The sequence below is a fragment of the Parasteatoda tepidariorum genome, chromosome X1 (assembly GCF_043381705.1).
Source record: "Parasteatoda tepidariorum isolate YZ-2023 chromosome X1, CAS_Ptep_4.0, whole genome shotgun sequence".
NCBI classification, from domain to species: domain Eukaryota; kingdom Metazoa; phylum Arthropoda; class Arachnida; order Araneae; family Theridiidae; genus Parasteatoda; species Parasteatoda tepidariorum.
This window is the reverse complement of record NC_092214.1, coordinates 44,488,892-44,515,110: the sequence shown is the minus strand read 5'-3', so window position 1 is coordinate 44,515,110 and position 26,219 is coordinate 44,488,892. Positions and strand designations below refer to the sequence as shown.

The 26,219-nt window shown below is 26.2% G+C and overlaps 1 protein-coding gene and 1 long non-coding RNA gene across 2 annotated transcripts in view; one reads left to right on the top strand and one right to left on the bottom strand.

Moving 5' to 3' along the window:
• Positions 1-780, top strand: part of LOC139427071 (uncharacterized) — a 61,380-nt gene extending 60,600 nt beyond the window's left edge. The window contains exon 3 of the long non-coding RNA XR_011638234.1: positions 726-780. This is a non-coding gene — a long non-coding RNA (uncharacterized lncRNA). The remainder of the gene's footprint in view (positions 1-725) is intronic.
• The window catches only part of LOC107448531 (formin-binding protein 4), a 56,907-nt gene that overhangs the window by 12,136 nt on the left and 18,552 nt on the right, over positions 1-26,219 (bottom strand). The window contains exons 6-13 of the mRNA XM_021147919.3: positions 23,604-23,826; positions 21,815-22,274; positions 19,003-19,893; positions 15,974-16,046; positions 13,110-13,141; positions 11,972-12,082; positions 10,452-10,585; positions 2,389-2,597 (exon numbers count right to left, since the gene is read on the bottom strand). Coding sequence (XP_021003578.1) covers positions 2,389-2,597; positions 10,452-10,585; positions 11,972-12,082; positions 13,110-13,141; positions 15,974-16,046; positions 19,003-19,893; positions 21,815-22,274; positions 23,604-23,826 — 2,133 coding nt within the window. The remainder of the gene's footprint in view (positions 1-2,388; positions 2,598-10,451; positions 10,586-11,971; positions 12,083-13,109; positions 13,142-15,973; positions 16,047-19,002; positions 19,894-21,814; positions 22,275-23,603; positions 23,827-26,219) is intronic.

Here is a 26,219-nt window from a genome sequence, read left to right as displayed (position 1 = left end):
TAAAAAGAACAAAGCATCGACCAACTGCTTTCTTGAGTTTCTCTAATCTGCTATAAACGCTGGTTAAGTAGTCAAATTAACGTATCATTTGAATTAACTTCCATCCTAAATTCAATGCTTAAGCAGTAGTGATGAAACTCCTGCATAGTGTTAGCTATACTCCTACACCAAAAATCACTTCAATTTTTTTCTAATCATATAAATTATAGAGGCAGCATAAAGAGGAATTTTATTGCTTTATGTTCATAATGGCTGAGTAAGTATATTTTATTATATTATATTTGATTATATTATGGTTATTAAAGTATCTGAAATGATGGATTGATCATTCATCTTAGTGCGATACTTCAATTACAGATTGTTCTCCCTCATTTTTCTTTCTAATTTTATTATATTTGTAACATGGTACCTGAAGTAAGAAATTTTCAAGATTTGAATGATAATTTGAAATTGTAAAATGCTAACAAAAATTAAGTCTAAGAGTTAAAATGGGAAGAAAAAGGTTTTTCAATCTCTTTCTCTCTCTTAAAATTCTCTTGAATAATTATTTATGATGGTACGAGCAGTTGGAAGTTTTTTGAAAATTAGCTTAAAAGGATTAAATAATCTTTCTAAAAATGAAAAGGTATAATCAAAACAATTTTAATAAATTGAAAAATACAAAGACTAAGATTATGTATTAGGTTACTAATTTTAATGTATTTAAGTTACTATTGATGTTTTAGGAGGGAGGTTAACCAATTACAATGCTTTTAATGTGAATTGCTGTACACAAATTTACAGAAATTTAACATTAGATGGTTAACACTTTTCAAAGCAGTAAATTACAAACAATAAAGAGATTGCTTCAAATAATTACAGTAAGTGTTACATTTTATAGATATTAAAATAGTAGTAACAATATAAAAATATCTATCATTAATAGTTAGTGTCCTTTTACTTGACAAGTCGGTCAATGTTCTTCATTCGAAAATAGCAGTTTCAGTAGGCAGCTTAAAATATATTCTTAAGAAAATTAAAAAAACATAAGAGCAAAATTATACTTATAAGAATGTAAGTTTCAATTTCAAAAGTAAATTCTGTTAGAGGTTATGAAAAAAACATAATAGTTGACATCCTCCTTACAATAACTAAAAAGTAGCATAATAGTTAACAACTTTAGTTATCTAACATTTTGTAAAGAGTATAGTAACTATTATTAACGTGAAAATGTCAGTGTGCCAATTTATAGTTAATATTAAAATAGTAATAATAAAATTAAAATGTAATTCTATTTGTTATAGTACTTTATAGTAAGTATCACTAAGAAAATACAATTAGTATTATATGGCTATTATAAAGGAAAATATAAAAACTTCATAAAATTTTATTTCACGCAAAATTTTACAGAACACTATAATAATATTGAATTTAATATCTTTCAATTCCAACAAAGCTGTCAGTACAGCAAATGCATTTTTTTATAGCTGCACATATGTGGTCCCTTTTTCCATTTAAAAACTAAGATCTTATTTTACCTTTATATTTGTTTAAGATAATTTTTTTTTCCTTTTTACCCTAATATTTTTAATCTTTCAATTTTAAAATATTAATCAGGATATATATATATTAACAAAACTTAACTAATATCTGATATATTACAATTGTTAATAATAGTTTATGCACATCTCTCCAATATATATTGCCTACATATGTTAATAAGTTAAAATATTTAAAAAAAAATAGTTATAGCATACCTGGAAAAAATTAAAGCGATGTGAATAATAAAGTTTGATTAGATCCAATCAATTATGCCAAATAAGCAACTCTCTAAAATCTAATTTCAACATTTTAAAATTCTGTTATTTTAATTGACTATTCATAAAAGCAAAAATAAATTTAATAATAATTATAAATAATTTAAAAAACTATTCATAAAAGCAAAAATAAATGTATTAAAACTAAAATAGTTTGACTTAAGGTTACAAAACAAACAAAGAAACACAAAAAATAAGCAACAGCTACTTTAGATGCTTTTTGAAGAAAACAAGAGCAGCAAGATATGAAAAAAATTGCTAGAATACTAGCAGGGCTGTAATGCTTTACATTAAAATGATACAAACAACAACTTAATAGCAAGACAATATACAGCAAGTATAAAGCATGCAATGTGATATAGGAGTGGTATAATATTATATTTTCCTAAAAAACTTAATAGAACAGGATTTGGACTGAACCAAAGTCAGGGAAAAATTGCATCATTACCAGACTTCTTTTGGGACAAACAATTCCATACAAAATTTCCCGGTGTTGTGGTAACCACAAACAAATAAGTTATTAACATATTTTAACATAACCTCCACCACTCATCCATCATATATAAACATTTGTATCTTAGGTCACACTTACCACGAACATTAGAAATATGAATTTGAAAGTTCTCAGAGGGTAGAATGTTCGACATAGAAGAGGAAACAGTAGGAACATTATTATTCAGAACTTCACTTGCTTGTGGCCCAGGGATTTTTGTTTCGACTTGATCACTTGGAGTACATTCCGGAAAAGTTTCTCTGGTGAGTCCTGTTTTTCTATTGAGGAAATAGTATCTTTCATGATAACTAAAAATAAAAGAAAAAAGAAAAATATAATAAAAATATTAAAAGATATTTTAATTATAAGTATTAAATAATTATAAATTATGTTTATATAAATGCAAATTAAGCTATATCATTTGCTTGCAAAATAAAATCTTAGAGTCTATGATTATACAACAATTACATAACCATTAGATCACAGTGCTAAAAATTTTACTACATGAAGGGAACTTAGAAAACACAAGACAACAGAACAGTAAACCTTTACTATATAGTAAAATGTCGTTACTTTTTTTAGTAGAATTTATTTATAGAATAATAAATTTTCATACCTACAAAATGCAATAATATATACTTAATCAAAATATAATCAAGATATCATTTTATTACTTTTACTATTTCAGCAGATACAGTTTTTTAGAAGCAGCGAGGAGTAGGAAAAAAATTAAAGAGGGGGGGAAATATATTTTCAATATTTTTTTTCCTTTAAAAAAGTTGCAGTCTTCCAATCCTCCTCCCTGAAAATAACCTGAAAAGTTCCAATTATTACTTGTTCGTAATAATTTGAAACCTATTACTAATCTTACTTCTACTTGAATGGATATTTTAACACTGATGCAAAGTATTCGGATTTTTTAAAGTTTTAATAGTATAGCTATTAAGTTTTAATACTTAAAACTCTAATAATTCTTTTCTGCATTTTTTAAAGATTAATATCTATTTGAATCAGCAAAATTTTATTGCACTTTGCTACAAATATACAAAACACATTAATTAATCAATTCATATTTTTCCACATTTTGTAGAGTTGATAAAAAATGCAGATTTTTTTCGAGTACAAAACTGATTTTCATAATTGATAAAATATAAGATTCAAATTATACATAAATGGGTGCTCACTTTTCCTCATATATTACTACAAATATCTCATAATTAAAAAAAAAAAGAAATATGAAAGTTCAAAAATTATTTGAATCATTAAATATATAAATAAATAAAAAATATATAGATTATTAATTTAAAGCTAATTAAACTTTTTTAGATGTCTATAAATATGCAATCTTATCAAGAAGCTATATAGAGCATTAAAAAAATAAGCACACTTTTCAAAACATTATTATAATAAAAAAATTGCAAGCAAATATACTTAACATAACATTACTATAAATAAGAATAGCCAATAATACTTAAGAAGCAACAAATTGATTAAACTTCATAATTGAATGTATTTAAAATAAAGAATATGAAAATGTTTAAGCAACACTTCATTATTACAAAAACACATTCAAATTCACTCCTTTTTTCAGCTTTAAAGACCAACTCAGCATCTTTGAAGATATACTTCAGAGTTAACAACTGCATTAGGTTTTTGGTAGACAATGATGCTGTCTCAGATGCTTGATATTATTTCACCTATATTTTCCAAAAGAATTCACAGCTATTTTCTTTATTCTTAACTGCAAGACAAAACAAATAAATATTAGAAAAATATGTTATTCTTATTTTAACAGTAAAGTAGAAAAGCATATTGATTCCATCTCTATATTAATATCTCTATAAATGTAACTTTAAATGTAAATTGAAAAATTTTTTTGATGTTTTTTGCCTTTGATTTTGTCATTCTTTTTTGCCAAAGTAATCATAATTAGTTTAAAAATTTCCAATTGTAGCATTACAGGGCAGTGAAATGATGGGTACTATTATTAGAGCAGAAAACTAAAAAATTTAAAATTTATCATGCTGTTTAAGAAATTAAAGACACTAGAGTGAGATTTTAGACATGTTAAAGTAAAGGATTAAGAAAAATATAACTAATTTTTATTTAGAGATAAATAAGGTATAAATTTATTCTAAAAATCTTATAACAAATTGATGATTCCTAAAAGATTGCTGAAGGTAAATTTTAAAATTGATACCACATAAATAAAATTGCTTTATTTGATTGAATAAAAAGAAAAAGCTTTAGCTGCTCTTATATAAAATGTTTCTCAAAAAAAAGAGAGAACATAAATAGGAAATAATGCTGAAATTTGATAAAATGATAAAATATTCTCTAAAAACTGAATTTTTAATATCTATTTTAAGACGAAAGACCAATGTCAACTGATTGAATATTTGTGGAGTTGTTTCTCCCCTTATAATTAAATTTGAAAATAGTGTATAGAGGACTAATCTCTAGAGAGTAGTAATCTCTATACAAACTTGCCCAAATATGAAATGCTTGTTAAGCTTAGTAATACATTTCATTTGCAATTCAATTAATGTTTATAAGGTAAGGCGAAGTCTCAAAAGCTTTTAAATTGGAAATTTCTAAGCTACTCACATATTATTACTTTTATTATTAAATTAAAAGACAAGCAATATTGCATTGCTTCTTATTTTTCTTCATTGGATTAACTGAAAAGTCATTAGCCAGAGAACGTATTCTCATCAAATATTTTTATTTAAAACCCTTTTACCTGTATATTTTGATTTACATAAATTTAGGCTATGAAAATATCTATGAGACTTCATATGACTAAATCTGTGCTTTTAAATTGTTCTGACTTCACTCTTTTGACTCTTAACTCTGAAGCCAGATGAAGAATCAGACGTTAAAAGAAATTGGCATTATTTACATATTCAATAGAGAAACACTATTTGGCTTACTCTTACATCAAATAAGTCATGCAGTTTGATAAATAATGAGATGTGAAATAAGAATTTCTCACTAAAAGTTTATTTTGTCAAAAGTAATTATATCATTTACGGATGAGATGACACACTTGAAACTGTTCTTAAACTTTTTTTATGAGTAAATCATTAAAAAAAAACCATGGCAAAAAAAATTACCCCGGCAAAAATATTTATATGAATCATAAATAAAAATAGTTAAAACATACAGTTAATTCAATTTAATAAATGAGTATTTTTGTCAGTGCTAATGGACAAAATTAAGATCAAGACATGATAAATTACATTACAATGTAAGATAATGAAAAATAAAAAAAAACTTGGAGGGAGAGAGTGAATTGAAAAATGAACAAATGAAGGGGAAGGTAAATTAAATATCATAGTACAGATGATATTAGTTTATAGTATTAAAAGAGTGCCTTATCTTTAAATGCATTTCATCATTGTTTACAGTATCTGCTTTTGGGTGCACAAACAGTCAGAACCATGAAATTGTGAGTAACATGATTCTTTATAATTTAAGAGCTGAATGACGAAAAGTTTTATCTGGCATTTTAACTTTAAAGTCTATATGTATTTTTTCTTTTTCTCTTTTTGCTTCACTAAATCACTTCACTAAAGCTTGCTTCACTGTTTTTTATATATTTGTGAATATTTTATACATTTTCACACCAAAAACATTATTAATAGTTTCACTTAATACCTTTATCTGCTGAGTTCCTCAAAATATTAAGACATGGCAGCGAAATAAAAAAATAATTGCAAGTCACTTGACCAAAAACACACTGGGAATTTAAAACAAACTGAAATATGGTTTGTTAGTATCATGGTATGGTAGGTACAGATTCTCTCTGAAAGTTAGAACAGTAAGAGATCACAAGTTTGAAGTACACAACGTAGTTGAAACATAGTTCATCAGACTTTATGGTTGCTGATCAAAACAAATAAGCCCTCAAATCCTTACCATACAGTAAACCATACAAATCCTTACTTTGTTGTATGATAGCACAGACTTCCAGAGAATGTCTTACAATAGCTGCAGGAACAAGATTTAAAAGTATTTACCATTTTTTATTTCCCAAATCTGTCAGATCTTTGTTTATATTAAATGCTATAAGCAAAGATGAAAGCATCACTCCAAGTAGTCATACTAAGTTTCAGATCGGGTATTTCTAGATCAAGTACATGTCTGCTAACTTGTTCTGATTAATCAGAACATTTTAATTTTAATATTTAGAGCGGTAATAAATTTTATGAGTTACACATTATTATTGATTTACTTTAAAATGATTTTGTCCATCACTACATACTAAAACTTAAACATATTTATAAGACCTATTAATAGTGCTGTGATTTTTTTAAAAGCAGGCAAAGTTTAACATATTAAGTTTACTTTAACTTGTTATTTGAATATTCTGGGAAGTTAGCACTTGACAGCTATGCAAGTACATAGAAGCTGACCTCAGATAAAATGTCAGGTGTCCATTCAAACTTATTTTAACCCTCACCAGCAGGGTTCCAACGCAAGTGAGGAATTCTAAATTACTAGTCTGCTTACAAAAGGAACAAGAGGAAGAGAAAAAGAGCTCAATATCAGCAAGTATTTGGCCTATCACCAATTTCACAAGGCAACAACAAATGCATAGAAATTAGTTATAATAACTTACTTAAAATTACAAATATATGCTAAATTATAACTCGACATTTAAAGCTAAAACTATGCTCTCTGACAAGTAACCACACACCTACCAAAAGAACTATAAACACAAGATCCCAAAAATACAAACATCAAATTTTGATAAGTTAAATTGGTTGAGCGACCCTTTTGAGTTCATCGATCAATGGAATAGATATGCTACTAGAGATTAAGATTTAAGCATGTTATAAAGTTAAATATCGCAACAAGAATGTATTCCTCTGAAAGTTACATTATTTACTTTGCATTTGATACTTTAGAATTATATGATACAAAAAAAAAAAATAAATAAATAAATACAGTGTTAATGCTACATGGGCATCTCATGCATCCAATTTTCGAGAAGAATGAGCTGCAATATTTATTAAAGTTTGGTATTCAAAAATAAAAGATTGTTTCCATCAACTAAATATAGATAAAGTGATTAATTTGTTTTTGTTTTTTTAAATTCCTTGCTTTCTATTAATATAAATAACTATAAGTCAATGATGATTCATGAATTTGTTTAGTTTGTCTGAAATATTAGGAGGAACTTTTTGAGATTTTCTATTTTTAAGCAGGACTGATACAATAATAATCGATAAAACAATATCCTTCATGGCAACAGCATATATGAATACTATAGAGGCTTTAAACAAAGTCAGTGAGTCAAAATTAACATGAAAATATGAAGTTCAATTGTGAAAAGAACTTTTACAGTTAAATACTTTTAGGGTTGCTAACAGATTTAAAAACAAAAAAATAAATAATTTGAATAAAACTTTACATATTACAGAAAAACGACTAAAGTAATGCAGTAAAGTAATTTAAGAAAAATCTTAGGCATTAGAAAATAGGTATAAGGTATTAGAAAAGTAGAATATTCAAAACTAAATTAAAATGAAAAAAGTAACATACCAAGAATAAAAAGGAAGGAAGAGAGAAAGATACAATACAAGTGGTGAAGACTTTGACTTCTTATTTGTAATGTCAAATATTAGATTTTGTGAGCAAATAAGTATCATTGAATAAGGATAAAAGCATGGGAGTTTCACTGCAATGTGAAAATATTAGAATTATTTATCTTGAATCTCAATAACTGATCACTGTTACTGACATTTCGGAGACTAGTTATTTTCTAGGCATGATGTAGGAGTTTCCCAGTTTTTTTTTCTTAAGTTGCAATTTTACCTGACTATTCGCTACTTTTTAGAAGCAAAAAAAATATTTCCTGACAGTATTCTAGGTTTTCCTGATCCGTGGAAACCCTGGAAATGTCGCAAATTGACATTCATCACTTAATAATTTTACATATATATACATATACATACATATATATATATATATACATACATATACATACATATATATATACATATATATACATATATATATATATACATATACATATATATATACACATATATATATATATATATTGATATAACATTAGATCATATTATATTTACCTAGAAGTTCAATCTTGAAAAAACGAATACATTAGTTGAATTACAGGATTCAGGATTCAATTTCTGCACTGCATCAAACAAAAGAAAATTAGAATGTTTAATTTATATTTAATAATAAAACTTTATATTTAATAATAAAAATATGCTTTATTTAATTTATTAAATAATTCTTACTAACTAGTATTTATATTGTTGTACAGTACGGAACCCGTTATCCGGAAATCAGAAAACTGGAAAACCAAAAAACCGGAACGAATTTTGATAAATTTTCTCGCCATTTTTAAAAAAAAAATTTTTTTTTTCCTCATAAGATTTTAGGATTTTTCGTTCTTTTTTGAAAGATGTTTACCTTACCATCATCTTGAAAATAATCATTAGTGTATTACTTCATCGTTTTTTCTTCTTTTTAAGATTATTTCCAAATATTATTTTTTTAGTTTCGTTAAACAATAAATAAAAAAAAACGGCTTTTTGTAGCGATTCAGAAAACCGGAAAAATCAGTTATCCGGAATAGTGATGGTCCCGATCGTTCCGGATAATCGGTTCCCTAGTGTATATTTAAACTGACATAAATATGCTAAGCTGTGCAGACACATTAATTAAAGGCACTGAGCTGTCATTGTAAAGCATTCATGTTCAATCCTCAGAGGTAGATTGAAGTTCGCCCAGATGCACATAGTGAATGATCTCATTGTCATGAGAATGGTCACAAAATTGAGGGATCTGGGCCTTAATCTCCATGATCCTTTTTTTCCCACAATGGGATGATGCAAGAACTGTCATTTTTTTTTAAAAAAAAATATGCTATTCTTAAAAGCATACCAATTAAAACAATTATTGAGAAACTTCTACACTCTTAAGATTATATTCATTTTATTAAGATATATCTTAAAAAATGAAAATAATGAAGGTCAAAAATTTGCTGAAGATAGAATCACAGATAAATCAAGAGATGGAATTTTTTTTCTTTTTAGTGTAAATAAAAACAATAAAAGATAGGTCATTTTTAAATACTTTCTAGTCAGGTTTTTTAAGCACTATAACTTATATTTCTGACGATTTCCAAACTCATAAAAAATGAGCACTCAAGATTAGTGAGCATATTATTTTGGCCTTCATTTATTTGTAATAAACAAATTTGGCTGTGTGTGCATGTAGACAACCAGAGTGTATATTTCATTTTTAGAAAAAATTCCACTGATTATCTAGAACAACAATTTTTAAAAAAATAGTACACACAACACAATACAACAGTTAAAAAGCAAGAGAATAATATTTTCAGTTTTCCTTAAGTTTTTAATCCAATTTTAAATTCTTAGAATTTAATAGTTTCTACAGGTTTTTCCTGAGACATATGAAGCCTAAAAACAAATTATATGTAAATCTAATGACATTTATTGTTTGTTAAAAATATTCTTAATACTGCTTGATAAACAATATTTAATTACGACAGAAATAAATACTACTGAGATAAAAACTACTTAATACTACATGATACTTTCTTTACTTGATAAAATAAATTGCTTATGATATTCCAACAAACAAATTAGCAAGCATTTATCTTTAAACTTTATGGCTTTTACTTTAAAAATTTCATAGATATAAATGGCAAAAGCAATTGTTTATAAGGTTCCTATTAATAGCTAATCTGAACTTTTAAATTTAAAACACAGAGACATGTCTACCATAAACACTATTCGTCTTCCATAACAATTGATAAAGAACTACTTTATACAGTCTAAAATTAAGTTTATAACAGAAAAGAAAGATAAATATTTAAAATATCTTACCTAATAAAAGTAGAAACTTGACTTGCTCTCAACTTGTATCTTCAAGTAACTATTTAACTAAACAGTTAAAGGATATCAGAGCCCCATGCTTAAGAAATACATAGTAAGTGGTAGACAATTTGAAATAAATTGTCCATGTTCATAAAATTATCAAAAATGCTGAAGAAATATTTGAGTAAAGCATAAATTTCTATTAGAATGTTTAAATAATCATGATTAAAATTACACTAAATTACTAGCATTTTTATTAACGATGTAATGTATTTGTACCTGTCCCAATTGCAGGCCCAATCTTGATTGGAGATACTATTTTCATATTGACATATATAACGGTTAACTTCCTGGAGTCTATCCAAAAAATACATTTCATTGAGGGCTCCGCATTTCCAATCAGAAATACGTGTCTAAAAAGATATAAATACAAAATTAATAAGGTCTCTATAGCACCAAAACGCAAGCTTTAGAAGCCTTGAGTTAAAAATATTATGAGACATTGAAATACAGGCTGTGTTTGAGGATCTTAGAAAAGTCCCCCCTTGTTGGTTTTCCTAGAAAACACAACACTTATTTTTCACCAAGTAAACCCAGGTTCCAACTCCTGTGATGGTTGCTCAATTTGTTTAATGTTACTGCCTTACACAGACCATAGTGCGATAGAATGTAAAATGGATAGACAGATTATGGTTTAGTGTTAAACCGTAACTTTCATTCCCTTTATATTTAGGCTGATAAGTTAAAATTAAAATATATTCCAGAGAAATGAGTTTGTCTGAATGCTTAACACAGATTCCTTGTCTTCTGGGTTAGGCATAGATACATTTTAGCTTTTAATTCAATTTCAATACATCAAATCACAGAAGATTCAGTTTAAGAATGCAGTGTCAATTAAGTTTTATATGAAAAAAACTCATGTTTTAAAGCCTAAAAAACAGTCATGAAATTAAAATTTCTCAATTGTGAGGCTACATTTCTTTGGCACTACTGATTATGCTGTGTTATCCACCAAGCTTGTGATAAATAATAGCAATGAAAAATATTTTCCTTTAGTGCATAAATGTTAGATATTTTCTGGAATATTACAGATATAAAACTAATTTGCAGATATAAGTTATTTTGAATTATAGAAAACTTATTCCTGGACCTCTCAAGCGAAATATTTAATAATAAAAAACACACTTTATTACACACTAAATTTTTTTTAAATAAGTTTTTGTACTACTATATATTTAAACTTAAATATTTAAATGAACATTTCCTTGAAGCATATATACTACAAAAAGTTTATTGAGATACCTTTACACTCTCTTTCATGAGTAGTTATACATATTCCAACATTTACATGATAATTTTAATTACATTGTGGCTCAAAGCAATTTTGTGTTGAATATGAGTCAAAAATTTAAATATATCCAGATGATCTCAATTTATTACGAGCCCCAATTTAACATGATCCGGAATGAAGTGAAAGTATTTTTAAAAAATGATTTATAAGAGACATTTTAAAAATTCTTTTATTGAAGCTGAATGTGAAAAAAGTATGTGCTATTCTTGGCTTCCTTGCTACCCGTTAATATCGTTTAAGAAATTGACATTTGCTTAAATTGTATAAAAAAAAATTCATTAATTAAAAAAAACTGTAATAAGCAAAATACATGAAAAGTTCTAACATTTAAAAATTTCTATCAGATAACAAATGCATCAATAAAAAGATCTTATAAACAAAAACTAAATAGACATTAATATAAGATGAGAAAATAATTAATAAAATTTCACTTTAATATTATAGTTACCTGAGACTGAATAAGAAGATAATTTAATTCAGTTAAACTTGGATAGACATTACATATGAATCTTAATTTATTCATCAAAGTAACAGCTTCTTCTATGGTTCGTTCTCGATCCTAGCAAAAAAGAGAAATACATTTTTTTAAAAAAACTCAACAATTCACAGCATTGAGAGGCCCCTTTTCTTTGTTAATATAAATATGTATATATATGTGTATGTATATACATACATGTATGTATATACATACATACACATATACATATATATATATATATATATACATATACATATACATACACATATATATATATATAATTTATATACATAATTTCAAAGTTAATTTTATACATAAACATTTTAGCATCCATAAGAATCAGGGAAACCATACTTCAGATAAAACCAAAATCACTAGGATTCCCAGAGCAAAATTTGTAAACATTTTACAGGATTTTGTAATATAAGTTTAAAATTTAATAATTTGCATACATGTTCATTAAGAATTATCAATAAATGCATAATCATATCTTCAATTTGAATTTACTCATTGTGTCGCACATAAAAGTTACACTAAAAAAATTTTTTAAAAAAAGGGTAAATGATTACCAATTCTAATTTATGTTTCATAAATCCAATGTTTAATTTTATTAAAATTACTATATAGGTATGAATGGATTTAAAAAAAAAAAAATTTCTATGGAAAATTAAAACAGCGCTGATAACAAGAAAACAAATTAGAACAATGTTGTATAAGTTTTTATACGATGATGATTAGTCAGAAAAAAAAGTCTTAGTGGGTAGTAAATACTAGATTAAAACACACTAATTGTTAACTTGTCTGTAATTATTATTAATTGCTGATACTCTGAGAATGTCAAAGGGTTAACTGTTTGTTTCTCTGAGAATTCCAGGTTTTCCAGTCATATATTAAAATTTCTTGAGAATTCCAGGTTTTTCCTGTTTCTTAAGAGAGTTGCCACCTTTAGCCTAGTTTTTTGATTAAAATCTCTTTGTTGTATAAAAAATTCTATACATAACGTACAAACTGAAAACTTTTCAGGCAAAACCACTGTGTAACATCTATCTAAGTACTATACTGAAATGAACAACATGAAATTAGAAACTAAACAAATAAAATTTCATACCATGGATGAAAGACCAATTTCACAGGAAATATCTGAAAATTATAAATTCAATTTATGAGTTTTAAAAGACAAATGAAAAAAAATTAAATATAGCGGTAGGTTTATTTAACATTACTAAAAAATATTTACACAAAAATGAAGAAAATTACAAGAAAAGAAAAAGTAAACGAAAGCTTTATATTGATATAGGTAAGACAAACTTTTCTGCATGCATTCACAGAATACCCACATCAAATTGCATCAATCCACTGAAGTTACTAGCCAAAGTTCACCTTATTGACATGGGATAGGGATAATCTTTTATATTGTTCATGGTTAGTTTATGGTGCATTGCAAGATGGAGATAACATCAATGCAACGTCACAGTCACTCTTTTGCATTTATTTTACTTATAAATTGTCTACAGTTGAATTTTTAAGATGATGAATAATTATAACTTTTGATACCACAAAAGTGTGGTAGTTTATCAGCTAATGTGCTTGTTAGTATATATACCTCTGTCAGTCACACTATTTTTCTATCTCTGCTGCTTCTATTTCTTGCTGCTGTTGCTATTCCCATGCATCATGAACAGTGCGCCAAAAAAATGGATCACACAGAATAACTTTCGATCTAATGATCGGATCTTCATGTTCTACTCATTCTTAATGGTTTGAAGAGGTGACCTCAAATATGCTAATTACTTGATGCAGATGATAAAGTTACGAAGTCAGAAGAAAAACATACTTTCTCTAAATAATCATACCTTATTTTCGATGAATTCGGATTTCTAACCCCCAAAATATAAGGGGCAGCCGCAATCTGGGAAATATGGTCCCCATAGTTTGATCAGGAGAGCAATCCAAAGTTAATGTTAATTATCCTTTGTGCATATTTCGCCACATCTCGAGAAATTTTTAAGCGGATTGAAAAAAAAATTTCCACACAATTATAAAATTCATTTATCCAAAGATAATTTCATGTGAAAAATAAATTTTGGTAAATACCCATTATTTTGTATTATTTTATTCAATAATTGTCAAAACAATTTTGAATAGTAAGGTAGACAACATTTTACATAATTTTACATGGTAAAATACAAAATTTGAGTGAAATTGGTTGAATAGTTCTGGAGAAATTGAAATTTAAATAAAAGACTTTTTCAAAATTTGACTTCTCAGGAACTATTTGCCGATTTCTCTCATATTGTATTTTTTTGATAAATTTTTTAAATTGTGTAATACAGCACAAAGTTACATAGCTCGACATATGTTTACTGGAAACGTCTATTTCCGAAGACTTTTTTTACAATTAAAATAAACAAATCACTTTTCCTTTTTATAAAAAAATAATAATTTTCAACATTTGAATCTTTTAAAAAAGATATAGTACATATTTTTTTCTTTTTTCATGCAGCTTTACTGATATCTAAATATTTATTCTGCTTCAATAAGCAAACTAAAAGATTTGTTAAAAAGATGAGAGCTGTTAAAAAAAAATAAACTTGGCTAGAAAAAGTTCAAATTTTCCGTCTGCTCTTTACTTATTTTTTAACTTATAAGAAAACTTTAATATATGAAATTAACTTAATTATTATCGATCTATTTTCTTTATTGAATAAAACATGTTATGATGCTTGCTTACCTTTAAGACTTATCATAAGAAAAACTCTTTTTTGGACTCCCAACAATTTTGGATATAGAACTTTTCACTGCATATTAAATTTTATCCACCACTATACTTTACATTTAATACCAAGATTGCAGATTTTAAATGACTTTCTATACTGATATTTCCATTCCTTGTTGGGCCAATTTTTTTTAGATCATTTAAATTTCTCGTTGAACATCTGGTACTAAGGTATCTGTATTTTATAATTCAATGAAATCATATAAAATTGATCACCCTTATTTAACCATTAATTTACAAATAAAATTTTAAAATAACAATAATTAAATTAAACGGTAGTAATAATCAATTTAATACAAAAAACAAATTCAAAATTACACATGTGACTAGCAATGCAATGTGTTTAGAAATATTAGTCAAGCAGAAGGTGACACATTTTTATTTCCATTCCTGGAACTGTTGTTCATTCTATGAATGGAATTTATGTTTCAAAGTTTCTTTACACATCATGAGTACACGATTTCAAATACATTTCATTTACATTTTTAAATGCATATTTACCATACAAAATATATAAATATACAACCCTGGTAGCAGAATTCATGGAGTGAATCTGCAGCACTATCTTCATAAATCTAAATTTGCCTTCAATGCAGTTACAGATTATTATCGTAAAAAAAAAATCTTACATACATGAAGCAAAATTTGCAAATATAAAGTACCTATACATAAAAATTTAATGTTGCTTAGGTTTTATACAATGATACTGAGAAAAAAAAGAAATATGCTAAATCTGTAATCAAGTAAACAAAAGAGAAATCCTTTTGCTCTTTGCAATGTCGTTTCAATTCAGCTTTTAAATTTTTATTTGAAGCAAGTTTAAAGATGTTTTAAAAAAGAGTATTTATTTTACTCAGCAATTTTATCTTAATTGTTTGTTGGCTTTTTAAAAATAAAAATTAAATAAAAAAAAAGCTGCAGATGCTGCAATGAACTGCTGTGCTGGAGCGTTTATACCACAAGATAAGCAATTATAATAAAATTGAAACAAAATTATGGTTTACAAAGCTATTGTCAGAGCATTACTTCCATACAGTATGAAAACTAGAAGATGAAAAAAAATAAAAACCTTTTATAGAATATTTAAGAAATATTCTATAATTCTTATTAAGAATATTTAAGAAATATTATAATATTCTATTCCTTTGGACCCACAAAACATTTCACTTGAGATGAATACAAATAAAAAAGCTCACCTGAATCATTTGCACCTGTCTCCTTCAAAGGTGATGCCGCTGGTTCAGAAATAGTGATTTTTTCAGCATTTTTCTAAAATGTTTTCAAAAAATGTTTTATGCAAATATATACTCAAATTATAAAAATTCATAGGAAAAAATATAGTTCAGCAAATGTAAGCAATCAAAATAATTTTTTAAGGCTGGGGAGGTAGAAAAAGTGATTAACTTTTAGGCTTGCTTTTTGACATTATTTTTGAAAAGGTGCTGAGAGACTCAGATGTAAACTTGAGAGAAAATATTTTCTCCAAGTCTATTCAGATTTTAGTCAATGCTGAGGCTGTTATTAGCATTGTAAGATCTTTTACTCATTTGGGGAAGGCTTTTCAGGTTTTTAAATAGCTGCAAAGGCTTTACAACTAAACATAAATAAGGAACAAACAAAACATATAATTTCCTTATTTGTCTAGATACTTCCAATCTTTCCTTAGACACTTACACTTTTGAATATGTTCTTAGCTTTAAATACTTATGGTCAGAAATTAATAGACAAAATAGCATTTTATCTGAAATAAGAAAAAAATATCAGCCAATAAAACCTTTTACAGTCTAAGAAATATTTTTAAGCCACAATTAATTCATGGAAAACTAGAATTTTTGTTATATCAAACTCTTATTATACCTATTTTGATCTATGGCTCTGAAACATAGACATTGACTTGATCTGAAAAGTTCTATTTGGGTATTTTGTAGTAAAAGTTCTATTTTAGGAGGACAAAGAGAAAATGACTTCGGAAAAAGATTTTATGATACAGAAATTTATAAATACCTTAAATACCCAGATATGAAATTTATCAAAATCAATGAGCTAAACTAGACTGCAAATGTTTTGGAATAAATTATTAAAACCCTGCAAAAAGGCTCATTTTGGCAAAGCTGCTGGGTTAAAGAAGAAGAGGACAAGCCATACTTTAATGGTTTGATGCAGTTGACTGAAGGACCGTTGTCACCATAAGGGCTGCTTGGAAATATATATTGATAATTTAAAATAACATTTCGCTAAAGCAATTATCACAGCTACTATTCTACTATTCATTTTTCAGTAATAGAACAATTTTGTATCACCGCAAATGAGTAGTAGTATGCATGTTACTTGTACATAAAAAAGAATTTAAAAATGAGGAAATAATAAATTACAAAATGTACAACAATTGTGCTTCCATAAAGAAATATAAATGAATATTGCAAATAATAATAACAGCTAACATACAAAATCACTAAGTTTTAAATTTTTATACAGAATAAATGTTAAGTAAGTTCTTATGAAAGTATGAAGAAAAGTTCAGTTCTCATGAAAAATATTATTCAAAGTCTCAATACATTTTCCTATGAAAATTTTGATTCCAGCAATAGCTTCATCAGGTATATTCAAAGTTATTTTATTAGAAAATTAATTCTATTTTTATGTTTATTAACTTATAAATATGCATAATTTATTAAAAAGTCCAAATATTGTATATGAAATTGAATGAAATTATTCATTGAAAAGTATTCCACAGAAAGAATAAATTATGTATCAGTAATATATATATTCTTGACATCAATTATGTTTAGCTTTTTTAAATAAATAAACGTTAAAAGCAAATTTTTTTTAATTAACTAGATGCTAGTTAAATTAAAAAACTAAGTTTAAAACATTCTAAATTATCAGAAGTTATATTATTATGGGTGAAATAAAAATAACTTTCACTTCAAACAATATTTTTAAAATTAAAACAAAATGAAAAGAGGATTTAAATGTCTCCAAAATTAAAAACAAGGAAAAAATTATGTGATAGTGAGTAAAAGGAAATTTTCTATTTTTTTAATCCATCTATAAGTATGCACATTTATAACTGCTCCATTTATTGATGGACAAAACAAATACTTTCAAAATAAGAAAGGAGTTGAGCTGTTAAAAGTTTTAATTACAAATGAACAAACATCTGCATCAAGGGAAAGCCAGCAGTGTAATTTGATACTCTTCCAAACTCAATATGTGGAAAAAATTTATAACACTGTTGTTACTTTAAATAAATTACCTTTATCAGTTAATATTCCACTGAACTAATACTAATTCGAAATATATAATCAAGCTTGAGAATATCTTAATAAAATAGTTTTTAATAGAGTTTCAACAATCTTGAAATGAAAACATAATGAATAGGCTGCTTAACATTATTGTGCAAAAGCAATTTAAAGGATAATCCCTCGATTCACAAATTAATAACTCATTTATCTGATTACAGTATTGTAGATTACATTCGATAATTTTTTATATCAAATGAAAGAGATGATTTAACAGTTTTGAAACTACAAAACTCTACTCTATAAGATTTGTTACTGCATTTGCTGAAAATAAGTAAACAAATAATTCTTGAATTTATCCCCATAAAAATTTAATAATGTAAAATTGTTGATTAAATTTCCTTTTTCATAATGAAACTGTATTGTCCCTAAGATTGAAAAAATGAATCCTGCAAGTAAATTTATATGTCTGAACCATAAACATCATCAATAGGTTATCCCTCAGTTTGAACTATCAAATTTGTCATCTTTACTACCATTATTAATTCAAACAAAACATGTTGGATCGAAATCCAAGTATTTTGATTCTTTAAATCAATTGTTTAAAAATATGCATTTGTAAAATTGGATGCTCTAAACACACAAAAATCAGGAATATCAGGACAGAAAGCTAAAAATTAGGACAAAATATTTTTCATCAGAAAAAATTAGAAATTTCAGGGCAACTAAAAACAACCTTGTTAAACTTGGACTGCAATGAAGAACTGATTTAAATTTTCAGCATTTGAATAAATTATAGTATTATTACTTACTATAATAACTATCATATTTAATGTATAGATTTCTAAAAGCAAATCAAATACAGCACATATTATATAGCTCTTTTAATGCTTAAGATTAAAATGTCCATTAAGTTTTTTAAACATCACAATTCTGGGAAATACTTTATTGCTTCTGAAGGAAAGAGGAAAAATATAAATTACCTTAGCTTCTAAAGCTTCACATAATGCTCTGTCTATTTGTTCAATACTATCCTCATCATAATCAAAGGAAGAAACACTTGATTCTTTACTTTCTGCATCGTTAGAAGAGGTACATTTTTTATCACAGGTTGAACTTTCTTTCACTTGATTATCAGAATTTCCAGAACCTGGAGACACAATATTTTGTGAGGAAACTTCATCAAAACTATTTTTATTTGATAACTCAGTTTTATTTTCTCCTAATAATGATGTACTCAGTTCAAGAACATGTTCGGATTTTATGAAGCTTAAAGATTTGTAATCCTTATTTGGTAAATATTTTTTTAAACCATTTGAATAAGGTGAACGACGTTTTTCAGATAAGTCCTCATTCAAATTTTCTTTTCTAAAACCCAAGCCTTCTTGGGCACTATAAGCATGACTTTCTTTAAAAATTGGTAAAATGTTTTCAATGCGATCAGAAAGTTTCACTTTTTTAGATCCTGTAGCAAGATCATTTTGAAAGTCTTGGTGTAATTCTTCAGTATCAGGAATTTTACGCTTCACATTAACAGTGACATTCATTGGTAAATATAATTCTGACAGAGGTAGATCTTCACTCATGCCTAACTTATCAGATGATTGCTCAATTGGTGAATTATCTCGGTTAGCACCATCCTCAAAACCTACGTTTGAGTTCACAAGTTGGCTATTTTTATTCTTCACACATACAGCAGATGCCTCAATGAATGCAACATCTGGTTTTTTGTTTGGAACATCAGATAGACTACTAACTCCATCCTCATCATCTGTGGAGCTATCATAGTCAACAACAGTGGATAAAATATCAGGCACATTATTTACTTCCTCTTCATCTGTACAGCTATCATAATCAACAACAGGCCTGGGACCCTATAAACGTAACAGAAAGGAAAAGCATTTTAACAAAATAAATATTTTAAAAATAAATCTTGTGAGAACTAGCTTTTAACAAATAAATATATAAATCAATCATATTTGTATAAAAAAAATTGTTTTTCATCCCTTGTCATTCATATTTGAAAATGCCATATTTTAGAGACAAATGAATTTGTAAGATATTTTTAGTAGTTCATTACTAAAGTACAATTCAACATGTGATTTATATAATCCTAAATTGAATCATTTCACGCAGAATGGCCACAAAACATTGTATCTAAGTTTTTCTTATTGTAACAAGATGATTAATAATAACATAGTTGTAAAATTTTATTATTCAATATGCATTTATATATTTTAAGGTTGATGTGATTCAAAATGTTTTTGTAAGGACAGAAGCAAAAACTGTTTAAAACTAACAGAATAAAAGATCAATGCAAATAACTTCTATTTGAAATAAATTGATTGTAAGAAATGCTTCAAAAATTTACATATTGTTATATTGAAAAGATATGATTATTACATTATGGTATTCATGAACTTTTTATTTAATTAACATAGTCAAAAATTAAAGTTGTAAGCAACCACGGTGCCATCTGTGAGTAGATGCTCAGACTTTGGATAGAGCAAACTTTCCTTTTACTCCTCGCAATTATTCCAATGTATGTTTGTCCGTGTGCTATTTGATAGTAATAAAAATATTTGTCACTAAGCTTTTCTTGATTTCAACCCCCTGAGATCCAGATTGTGTATATAAGGCCACTAATAAAATTGCTTTTATATACTTTTGCATCTTTAAATAATCGATTGCATTATACTGATATTTCTTATTTGAAAAGTGGTTAGCTTTAGATTTTTTTAATGATAACTTATTGTAACATAAAAAATTAGTAACTAAAAATTTTTAATAAAAATTTGAATCTAATAAACTAACTTGTAACATCTTATAAATTAGAAATACGCATACACTCAAAAAAATTGCCACATAAAACAGGAATAAACAAGTTTTTGTCATATTAGAGGGCAAAACTTAGCCAATCCTGAATATTCTAATTAAAAATTAAATATCTTTAAATCCATCCTGATATGAGATTCATTCCATAAAAAACTTAAGTTAAGTAATAAATAATGAAAATAATAGAGGGATCCTATGAAAATTTGTGGATTTTACAAAAGTTTATTAAGTGATAATAGATTCCTTGAAAAGTGACCACCTAGTCTTTGACAGAGTAATTGAAATATGACTGATAGAATAATTGAAATTAAAGCAGTTTCTTTTAATGTTCATAAAGTGCAAGCATACTAATATAATGCATAAAAGGTTAAAAATACAAAAAAAAAAATTTTTAAATAAAATCTTTTAATATTATGCATATTTTTTAGGAAGTCATTCAGTGCTTTTTCTAAATTTTGAAATTTTCTTTCACAAGAACGATGGTGTGAAATTGGAACACCTTGTTCTATCTTCAGATTTACATCATGATTTTTTATTATTATAAAAAAAGAACTTTCCAGGATTTTAAATATTTTAAGCAATTTGTGGTTTTTGACGTAAATCTTGTATCCACTTCCTCCAAAGTTTTCAATTTCTGTAGCTTTAATCTGCTAACAAGCAACCAATTTCACTAAAACTCATCATACGTCCAGAGAACTGTTAAGTTTAAGCAAAAATAATATCAAGAAGAATGTAAATACCAATTTATTAATTCTAAAATAAACCACTTCTTTCAGCACTTCACAAAATGAGAAAATGCAGTTTTTAAACAAAAAAATATGATTGATGAATTTAAAAGGAAAAAAAAACTTAAAATAGTTAAATATGTAACTTAAAATAGTTAAATAAATTACTAAGACAAACTAAGTAAAAATATCATAACTAAGATAAAAATAAAATAAAAGATTTTTAAAAACTTACAATGGTCAATTTTTCTCCCATACTACTAGAATCAGGATTTTCTTTGGTCTTATTAGAAAAGGCAACATCTTTACAGTCTTTTGATTTTGGTTGTAGAATTTCACATGATGTTGATGCACGTGGTGATTCTTCACTTTGAATGGACTCAGAATTAGTAATAGAGACCTTTACCGAAGCTTCATTATCCGGCAGATCAAAACAGCTATCAGAACCAGCAGACTCTTTTATAGAATTCTGAGAAGTTGAGTTATTTTCTAAAATAAACTTAGTTTCTGAATTTTCAACTGAAGATGAAACCTCTTGTGGAAATTGGAAGTCAGGTGGGAGTAAAGGTCCAATGATACCAGATACTGCTTCCTCAGCATGTCTGTTACTTTTGAGAGATGCTTGAGATAAGCTATCATCACTAGCAGATTCATCAGAGGATGATCCTCCATAGTATGAAATAGGGATGATTGAACTGAAACAGAGACTAAAAATAAGATCATTCCTCGAGAAACGTCAATTTTTATAAAACTGTCAATTGGAACCTTCCTTTACAGAAACCTTGAATAAATTCTGATTCTTTAAAAGTGAGGTATCATTTGCAAGTTTTGCTTGATGTGAAATCACATCTGCTTTCATTAAAAATCATCTGCTTTTATAAAAAAAATAAAAGGAGAAGTTTGCTTATTAATCTAAGCTTACAATTATTAATTACTAACAACAGACGATTATTTTATGAAGCAGATTGCATTTTTCTCGTTTTTAAAGTGATACATTTCTGATTCCACTATATTTTGAATTTCTTTTAAACCGTTCACAATAAATTTTGTTCTTAATAAATTCATTCTTTTTGTTTATTTGATTATCAGTTTTTTTTTTTAAATTTAGTTGATCTTATAATATCCTGCCTCGTCCCATGTCAGATCATCTGCTACATAAAATAAAAATCATCTGCTTTTATAAAAAAAATAAAAGGAGAAGTTTGCTTATTAATCTAAGTTTACAATTATTTATTACTAACAACAGACGATTATTTTATGAAGCAGATTGCATTTTTCTCATTTTAAAAGTGATACATTTCTGATTCCACTATATTTTGAATTTTTTTAAACCGTTCACAATAAATTTTGTTCTTAATAAATTCATTCTTTTTGTTTATTTGATTATCAGTTTTTTTTTAAAAATTTAGTTGATCTTATAATATTCTGCCTCGTCCCGGGTTATAATATTTATGTTAGAGCCTTTTTTAACTATCGTTTAAGTTAGGAAATTTTCAAATGTTTTTATTTAATTTCATTAATAAGATTTCCTTGTATCTTATTGTTTTCTTTTTTCCTTATAATTACGTATGAAATATAATGATTTGTTTAATAATTAATTTCGTTTTACATTAGCTAATTTGGTGTTTTTAATTAATTTTCAAAAAATAAATATGAGAATTTTGTATTTTTTAAACTTGTTTTTCTTGTCTAAATTTGTAAATGTTTTTACTCTTTGAATTTCACTTTTCTACCACTTTTTTTTAATTTGAAACTTCCTTTTTCTTATTTTAAAATGTATTACTGTTTTTCATTGTAATTTGGGTTTGATAAAACAATGATAAATGACACTTTATGGCCGATCCAAAAAAAACCAGGAAATTCAGACATCCGGGATAGTGATGGTCTCGAGCATCCAGCATAATTGGTTCTCTACTGCATAATGCATAAACAAGATTAAAAGTTAGTCAAGACGGTTTTTTTTTTCATTTCCCAACTGTATCATAGATAAATTATAATATTTCTGTCAAACATTCAAAACTTACCCTTCCTTAATTTGGGATGTTTTCTTTTTCTGTAGAGTTTTTAGACTTTCCTCTTTATTTTCCTCTTGCTCTCTTACATTAGTATCAAACTTACTAACATTTAGCAACCTTTTGTAATCAGAATACTCTTCAGGAACTTCCCATGTGACCTCATTAGTTTTTACGTTCCAATAGTAACTATAGCCTGTTGAATCATCTTTTATTTCTTGCCAAGTGCAATAGGCTACAAAAAAAAAAGATATAAGCACCAATATGCTGTTCTTTTCAGAAATATAACCATAAACATATACTAATGAAAATAATTACCCTTTTAAAGAATAATCATTTGCAGTTTCATTTAATATTATAAATAAAAATAATTATAGTATTAAAAATAAATAAGTAACTGATTAAAAACAACTTATAAATATTTCAAATTTTTTTTAAAAAAATATAATACCCTTATTTAAGCTTGTACATAAGTATGATAGGCATAACTTCACTAACTATTATATAAACAGGGAGCGTAGCCAAATTTTTTGACAAAAAATAAGCACCACTAAACACTATATATTTTAAGGCACTTTTTATTACAAAAAAAAATGCAATTACAGTGAAACACTAATAAAAAAAATTTCTTCATGTTTAAAATTTTTTACATTATATTCATATACAGTCAAACCCCGTATAGTGAACTTTCAAGGGACAGAAATTTCGGTTCACTATATCCATACTGCAAACAATTTTAACAATTTTTTTCCGAACTGCTCCCTTTTATTACACAATATTTAAATAAAAGACCAATTAAAAGAAATACAAAAATTATTAAAAAACAATATGTAGTAACAAAAAATTTGTCAACTTTTATTTTTAATTACTCTTCGTCTTGCGTACAAAAAATTTAGGGATGGGAAACTGAAATAGAAGAAGCAAACAAGAAAAAATGCTTATGGCTACATTCCACTCATAAAAATCGGTATATGTATTTTGTGTAGAAATTTCAAAATTACCAGAAAATGAAATGGGAAAAAAATCAGTCTCGAAGACAGAAAAAAGTTCGTAATATTTAATTTCCTCTCTTATTTTGGTTAACTATATCCACAAAAAATAATATTATATGTGTATAGTAAGGCGCGGGAGCGAACATTTTATCCATTATATCCGGGATTTCACTTTAAACCATGTTCACAATAGCGAGGTTCGACTGTATATATATAAATATATATACATATATATATACATATATATATATTTATATATATATATATATATATATGTATATATATACATTTTTATATATATATATGTGTGGATCGATATTGATAGATATATATCGGATTGATAGATTGTCACATTCATTATTTTTTAAAAGTTATCTAATGATACAAAACTCAAACTTTCACACCTGAGGGAAAGGGGGAGGTGGCAACTTTGAAATCTTAAATATGAACCTATAAAATTTTGTAAATGAAGACTCGTCAGATTGAAAAATAAATAAGTAGAACTAAGCGCGTTTCAGCATCTTTTTAAAAAATATTGAATAATAAATAAATANTTACACACACACACACACACATATGTATACATATATATATATATAAACATATATATATATATACATATATATATAGATAAATACATAGGATATATAGATATTTGAGAAAAAATATTTTAAGATGAAATAAAATAAGTTATTACTCCATAAGAGAACTAAAATGATCAATGCAGCAGAAGAAAACCAAATCATTAACACGAAATAACATTAAATGACATACTAAGCATCACCTTGTGAAAGCACTACAGGAAATAAGACTTACTATCAAAAAGTAAAAATATTAAACAGAAATTAAAGTGGAGGAGAGTTTGTCAGTGCATCCACTTTAACTTCTTAATATTTTTCCTTTTTGTTAGTTAGGTTGTTATTTCCTGTAGTGCTTTCATAAGGTGACATTTAGTATGACATTTAATGTCATTCCGTATTAATGATATTGATTTTCTCCTGCTATGTTTATCATTTTAGTTCTCTTATAAGGTAATGACATTTTTTTTATTTAATCTTAAAATGTTTTTCTTAAAATTTTAAATGTTTGCTAATTTGTTTCATTATCCATCATAAGCACCATGTATCTACTTAGCATACTTTTAACAACAATAAATTTATTAATTCAAAATACAAAAAGTAAAAATAAGAAACAAACAAGGAAGAAATAAAGTAAATGTTGTTTATATATTATGACAAATAAATGGAGACAATTAAAAAAAACTCCTACACAGGAATGGAAAGACAAAAAGTTTACAAATGCAAATATAAAATTAAATTTTGAAGAGTGACAAACAGAATTGTTTGGTTTAAAGAAAGTTAAAATATTCAGTAATAAAATCTCAACATTATAAATTTAGAGCTATCAAAAAGTGTTACATTAGGAAGAGAAAAAAAAATTTATAAGAGTTTTTTTAATCATTTAAGCAATAAAGTATTTTGGGGATAAATGCTAAAAATTTTTGCCAAAAATGTTCTTGATAGGCTTGGGTATAAAATAAATTTAATTAGGTCTTCTCATGCTAGATGTGTCTTTTTTGTTACAAGTGTTTGGGTTTTTCAAAAGATGTAAACATAATTTATAAAATAATAAATTA